Below are 7256 nucleotides of genomic sequence, written 5' to 3' on the forward strand. Positions count from 1 at the left end.
CCTGCTGCAGCACAAGGCGCCTGTTGATGATGTCACGCTGGACTACCTCACAGCGCTGCATGTCGCAGCTCACTGTGGCCACTACAGGGTCACCAAGCTGCTGCTAGACAAGAAAGCCAATCCCAATGCTAGAGCACTGGTAGGCATTCACAGAAAATAACAACTGTACAAGAAAAAACTATGGGCACTAACATACTCACAAATGTGCGATAAATGTTTAGACAAATTCAACAGCCTCCCGACTCTCTACTGTGTGATATCACCACTAAAGCTGCTGAATGTGTCTTTTCGTAGAGGGGTATTTCCCATTTTCAACCATTTTAACAAAGATTCAAACAAAATGGAATCTTTTCAAAAGGATGAATGAAATGTAAAAGTTTAATCTACAGTGGATCAACCTTGTCATCAGTGAGCCCTGGGAGTCCATGACCCTGTCGCCGGTTCAGTTTGTCCTTTCTTAGACACTGTTGGTAGGTACTGACCGCTGCAGACCAAGAACACCCAACACGACCTGCAGGATGGGAGATGCTCTGACCCAGTCGTCAGCCATCACAGTTTGACCCTTGTCAAAGTCACTCAGATCCTTATACTTGCCCATTTTTCTTTCTTTCAACACATCAACTTTGAGGACTTAATGTTCGCTTCCTGCCTAAATACCCCACACACTGACAGGTGCCATTATAATGAGATAATCAGTGTAATTCACGTTACAATACCTCTCAGTGGTCATAATGTTATGGTACATTCACACAAATAACCATTTGTGGACAAGAAGGGTGAGAATATGGTTCCATCCAGAAAAACATTCATGGCACAAATGGATAAACTGTGATGATAATGCATGTGAGCCACACAGTTGTGTTGAAAAGATGGTGGGGGATCTTCAAATAAGTGCTGAATGATTCCCAGCAAACATCAAATAGCATATGTGCTTGAAATGCCCATCCCTATAGACTACACAGATATTTAGTATGTACCTATAAATCTTTCTCCCACTGTCTCTGCCAGAATGGTTTCACTCCTCTCCACATCGCTTGTAAGAAGAACAGGGTGAAGGTGATGGAACTGTTAGTCAAATATGGCGCCTCCATCCAGGCTATTACTGAGGTGAGACTTTTCTGTGGGAATGTCTCAGGGTCACATCTGTAAATACCGTGCAATTTCCTGTTCAACTTTGCAATTATTGTTTATGTTTATTGTGTCTGTATCCTTCTCCCTCATTTTTATTTTAGTCTGGCCTGACTCCTATCCATGTAGCTGCCTTCATGGGTCACCTGAACATTGTTCTACTTCTGCTGCAGAGTGGAGCCTCTCCTGATGTCCGTAACATTGTGAGTAATATGTCAACTAATCTGTTCATCTGCTTGGTCAGCTTCCAGAAATGCATGTCACAAATTAAGCATACATTTTTCAGTTTCCTCAGTGCTGTCACCTAGCACCTATGTTTACAGAGCACAAGGGTTTCATTTAGTACACACAGCAAATGTCCTGTCTTTGCTCGTTAGCGTGGTGAGACGGCGCTCCACATGGCGGCACGAGCAGGTCAGATGGAAGTGGTCCGCTGTTTGCTGAGAAACGGAGCATTGGTGGATGCCATGGCTAGGGTGAGCCAACTGTTGCGTCATCAACATTAATTACAGTTTCTTCCGTTAATAATAAATAAGCATATTTCATCCCAAGGATTGCATACACATACTCGAGGGTCATGTTGCCTGCCTGCCTCTGTCTGTTTTTATCTAATAGCTTCAGTGCTTTCTTTGTTTCTCTACTGTTTTCCTTCTAAAGTCAATCATGTACAGTCATTTCATCCTTCAACCACAGGAGGACCAGACCCCCCTCCACATTGCATCCCGTCTGGGGAAAACAGATATTGTCCAGTTGCTGTTGCAGCACATGGCCCATCCAGATGCTGCTACCACCAGCGGCTACACTCCCCTTCACATTTCAGCCAGGGAGGGCCAGGTAGAGACAGCTGCCGTGCTACTAGAAGCCGGAGCCTCACACTCCATGGCCACCAAGGTGAGGAGAGGTTAAGACATGATGCATACAGACAGAGAAGCTTTGGATGGATGCACTTTCTAAAAAATCTCCAGCTAAACATAAAAACAACATACATATAGGTTGGAATGAAACTTTGTCTCCCTTCCCCTCTGCAGAAAGGATTCACTCCATTACATGTAGCAGCAAAGTATAGGAGTCTCGACGTAGCAAAGCTTCTCCTTCAACGTAAAGCACTTCCTAATGATGCCGGCAAGGTGAGCTGAAGATATGCAGTATCGAGGCAGATTCTTAGGCAAGGTCTGAGGTTATTTCAGGGGAATGTTATTCATTATTTCTAAATACACAGTTCAGTGAATCTTTCAGTCTCCGACTCGAATTAATGTGTCTCTGAAATAGACTCATTACAGATTGGAAGAGAATTGTTTATAAGCTGGAAGCCAAAACACAACAAAACCAGAAAGACATCATGTTCCATAACAGAAATGCCAGTTACGGTAATAAATGTTTCCTCTTCCAGAATGGCCTAACTCCTCTACATGTGGCAGCACATTATGACAACCAAGAGGTGGCTCTGCTGCTGCTGGATAAAGGGGCATCACCTCATGCTACTGCAAAGGTTAGACCTATACTTTTAAAAATAAAAAGTACTTCAGACACTCTCAGAATATTGTTTGTGATGCTCTCTGCTGTAGCAGTTACTGTGTGATAGGTCCCTGCAGTTTGCCTATTGATTACCTGTTTTCTTCAACCTGCCTCAACCATGAGAAAATGATGTTATCTTGTTTAGATGAATATTTAACTGCTAACCTTCCTACCTGTCCAGAATGGCTACACACCCCTCCACATTGCAGCCAAAAAGAACCAGACAAACATCGCGTTAGCATTGCTGCAGTATGGAGCAGAGACCAATGTTCTGACCAAGCAGGGAGTGAGCCCTCTACACCTGGCAGCCCAGGAAGGCCACGCTGAAATGGCCAACCTGCTGCTGGCCAAAGGAGCTCATGTCAACACAACCACCAAGGTCACACACGAACACAAATTAATAGGGAATAAAGATATAATTGCTATAAAAGTATTGATATGCATGATAGCAGGGATGTTTTTTACAGGTTTATGGGCACAACATAAACAACGTGAAGACAACTCTGTGCTTCATGTGTTACAGAGTGGATTGACTCCTCTGCATCTCACAGCCCAAGAGGACAAGGTCAGTGCGGCAGAAGTGCTGGCCAAACATGATGCCAACTTGGATCAGCAAACCAAGGTGCAAGCACACACACACACACCTGTACACACGCGCACAATAACAAGCATACACAGACAAAAACTAGTCACCAGTCCTGTGATTTTGTGGAAATGCAGGCTTTATTAAAGTTATTCTTGGGAAAATTATGTATTTAGGTAGTTTAGTTAGATGAGTCACGTTTTTAAGATGTTCTATTTTTGAAGTGTACTGTCATTTAATAAATTATCATAGCAAGGAAGTACAACAAATCAGGCAGTTTTGATAATGACTTTTTTCTACATCATCTGCTCATCATCTCTGCACATCAGCTTGGATACACCCCTCTGATCGTAGCATGTCACTATGGAAATGCCAAGATGGTGAATTTCCTGTTGCAGCGAGGCGTCAGCGTCAATGCCAAAACCAAGGTACAGAAGACTTAAAATATCAGATCTGAAGCATACAAACTCTGCTCAGCAAAAGTGCAACAAGACAAAATGCAATTAAACTTTATTTAATTATAGTTTTTATAATGAACATGAAGCTGTATCCATTTTTTGTTCTACAGAATGGTTACACACCACTTCACCAGGCAGCACAACAAGGGAACACACACATAATCAATATTTTGCTGCAACACGGGGCCAAGGCCAACGCTACCACAATGGTAAGAAACAAAAAATGTTTAGTGAAAAAGTAAAGTAGAGCATGGAATCTCATTCTCATGGGTTTCACATGAACACTTTGTCCTTTCTGTTAGAACGGAAACACTGCTTTGTCAATTGCTAAACGTCTGGGTTACATCTCCGTGGTGGACACACTGAAGGTTGTCACTGAGGAGGTTGTCACTACCACTACGGTAAACTCCACTGATACCTTTTAGACTGTAGATTTTGGACTGCTTCATTTTGCTTTACACTTCCTAGAAAACCCAATTAACATTTCTCTCTCCTCATTATATGTTTTCCCTGATTTTAAAATGTCACTTCAGACGGTCATAGAGAAACACAAGCTCAATGTCCCTGAGACCATGACTGAGATCCTTGATGTTTCTGATGAAGAGGGTGAGTTATTCTAAACAGAGAAAACAAGCAAGAACAGGAGAAACAACATATTCTATTACTGGTCACGTTTTACTGACAAAGGGATGTGCACAGATTTTAGGCTGTGCCACTCAGATACTGGAACAAAAATTGACCATGGATAAAAATTCTCTTTCCCCCTTGTGCTGTAGTCATAAAATAGCTGTCCATTGTGGGTAATGTAGTTTTGTGGCTGTGGGTCTTAAAGGTGTATGTTTTATAGCTCTGAGGCTGGAGGATGAGCCATTATCTGAGATGCCTGTGGAGCTGGAAGGTACTGCAAAATGTCTGCACTGCTCTGCCAGCTTGGTGTGGACTATCTGTGGTGCTGTAACTAATCAGTTACATGTCATTAGCCTACAGTAATATATTTACATTTTGCTAAAACATTAAATTTTGATAACTTTATTTCTAACCTTTTACTTTCAACTTTAAACCCCAAGTTTGTTTTCATTTACAGAGTCAGCGCAGTTAACGTGGCTGAGTTTTGCTGCTGTAGTTATATAATCAATTTTCCATAAGCAGACCTTTCTTGTTGCTTAGAGGTTATAACAAGAACTTTGTTGATTGTGTTTTAATGCAATAGTGGAAACTTCCCATAAATGCATGAAGTCTGCGACAGCTGATTATGGATGATTGAGGAATTGACTGATTTAGTAATACTGACATGCAAAACTAATTTCTTTTTTGCAATGCCATCAAGTCTTCAGAACAGAGTGAAGAACATCTCATATGACACATCTGTGTTTGTCAGGTGAGGACACTATGACAGGTGATGGTGGAGAGTATCTGAGGGCAGAGGATCTCAGAGAGCTGGGAGATGACTCGCTTCCGGGACACTACCTGGATGGTTTCAGCTACATGAGCCACAACCTGGACAGGTCACAACCAGTACACGCATACGTGCACTTAACAAGTAGTCTCATCCTGCATCTAACTTCATAAATGACAGCATGTGTCAGGTGGCCGATGCCACATCACTCATATCTTTGTCCACTGCTACTGACAGACTTCCCATGGTGCACATGCAAATATACAGTATAAACAGACACGTAGACACAAACACGCTGAAAAAAGTCTGCCTTGTTTTCCCAACAGGCCGCAGCTCACTCCCATTCACCAAAGTTTCCATCAGAGGGAAGGAGTTCTCATCGAAGACATGCTTACAAGCCAACAGGTGAGTGCTATTGTACTCTTCGGATTGTCTGGTTGTGATTTTGTTGGGTTAGGTAATCTCTGACAACCTTACCTAAGGAATGCTTAGTTCTGAATATTTGTTTGTTTTTGTGAATGACAGTTGTTTGTTGGTGTGTAGGTTTCAGTGCTGTCTCAAGCTCACGAAAAGGAATCGTTCCGTCTGAGCTGGGGTGCTGAGCACCTTGATAATGTGGTGCTGTCCTCCAGTCTGCTACACTCTGGGTATACATACACACAGAGACAAAATCACACACATTCCTACATTTCCCTGGTGTAAAAGTGACACTAAGAATACACATTTAGGCTTGAATTAGTGACTCAGTTTTTTGCCCACTGTTGTTCATTATGAGGAGTGTATTACATTATTTTTCACTCTCTCACATTCTGTTTTCCTTACTTCTTTTATCTTTGCCACTGTGTCTTCTTCTGACTCTGGTCAGGCTTTTCTCACTCATTCTTTATCCTATTTTTCTCTTTTTTGTTTATTGTCTTGTTTCCTCTTTGTGCACTCTCTCCTTTCTTGTCTGATTTGTGATTGTGTGCGTGTGTGTGTTGTTATATTCTGCTTCTAGTCATTCCTCTCCGTGCCTAGACCATGACAACAGCAGGTGATACTCTTTATTTTGGCTACTCTCTCATTCTTCTCTCCTCTGTGCCCATAATTTTTTCATCCACTACTGAACAGCCTCCTCTTTCCCATGGTATATGTCTGCATGATTTCATAACGCATGACTTTCCAGTCCCAGGGGTCAGATTTTGTAAACTAGTCATGTTCAAAGTTAGATTCTTTTGTGCAGATCTGACTTCTTTACTCTGGAGGATCTGCTGATATGTAGAAGTCATAAGCTATTTATACCTTGCTAACTAAAATATACTGAGAATAGGTTATATCAGTGTATTTTGTACCAAACATTGCTCAAACATGCATAAACAGTGTATTTGTTTGTATTTTCAGTGTTGAATTAATACGTTTTAGGTACACGTGAGTATTTACAGCACCAGAATGATATACAGTATGTGACTCATAATAAACTACAGTGTCCTTTATTCAGCACAGTGAAGTCACATGTCACCCAGTGCAACAGTATGACTCACTTACTGTATGTGTTTTGTTAATGTTTTTGGACAGCAATGAAGCTGACACAGAAGAATAGGCTTTGGCTACACAGATAATACTTGGTAGATGGATTGTTTCATTGATTTTGGTCTGATTAATATCACATAGTCTATTTCATTTGAATTTTGACACGATAAGAATACAGAATGTCACCAACCATATCCTTCTATAGATCTGATACTACTCCACTTCATGCCCTGATCAGCTCTCATAACAGTCTTGCAGTTTGACTATGGACATATTTAAGTGTCATCATTATTCATCCCTAGTTGCTCTTAAACACATAAGATCCTCAATAAATAATTTTGTTTAGTGCCCTCTTTTTTGCTTGTCTGTCTTGCAAGTTAAAATTCAAGTGGAATGAAAATAAAAAATATTGTCTGCTGAGACATGCTTGTTGTTATGTTGTTTTTGACCAATATCATAAAAGAAGTTCCTTCTTTTCTTTGGTTGTTTTGCGTGCATGAAGGTTTATAGCCAGAGATTTGAGCCTTTAACAATCAATGTATCCATTGCTGGACCCTTTTCTTTAGCTTCCTGGTCAGCTTCATGGTAGATGCCAGGGGCGGGGCCATGCGTGGCTGCCGACACAATGGCCTGCGGGGCCATTTACCACCCAAGGAATGGTTTGCAC

At 41.5% G+C, this 7256-nt stretch overlaps 1 protein-coding gene across 1 annotated transcript in view; it reads left to right on the forward strand.

Annotated features, from left to right (window-relative positions):
* Window positions 1-7256, forward strand: part of LOC109958378 (ankyrin-2-like) — a 56307-nt gene that overhangs the window by 23463 nt on the left and 25588 nt on the right. Inside the window, 18 exon segments of the mRNA XM_020596945.1 lie at window positions 1-139; window positions 1009-1107; window positions 1233-1331; window positions 1506-1604; window positions 1822-2019; window positions 2157-2255; window positions 2519-2617; window positions 2825-3022; window positions 3167-3265; window positions 3556-3654; window positions 3795-3893; window positions 3987-4085; window positions 4218-4290; window positions 5063-5189; window positions 5407-5485; window positions 5624-5727; window positions 6078-6113; window positions 7156-7211. The exon segment at window positions 1-139 is cut by the window's left edge and continues 24 nt beyond it. Coding sequence (XP_020452601.1) covers window positions 1-139; window positions 1009-1107; window positions 1233-1331; window positions 1506-1604; window positions 1822-2019; window positions 2157-2255; window positions 2519-2617; window positions 2825-3022; window positions 3167-3265; window positions 3556-3654; window positions 3795-3893; window positions 3987-4085; window positions 4218-4290; window positions 5063-5189; window positions 5407-5485; window positions 5624-5727; window positions 6078-6113; window positions 7156-7211 — 1901 coding nt within the window.

The sequence above is a fragment of the Monopterus albus genome, unplaced genomic scaffold (genome assembly GCF_001952655.1).
Source record: "Monopterus albus unplaced genomic scaffold, M_albus_1.0 scaffold32.1, whole genome shotgun sequence".
Taxonomy (NCBI): Eukaryota; Metazoa; Chordata; class Actinopteri; order Synbranchiformes; family Synbranchidae; genus Monopterus; species Monopterus albus.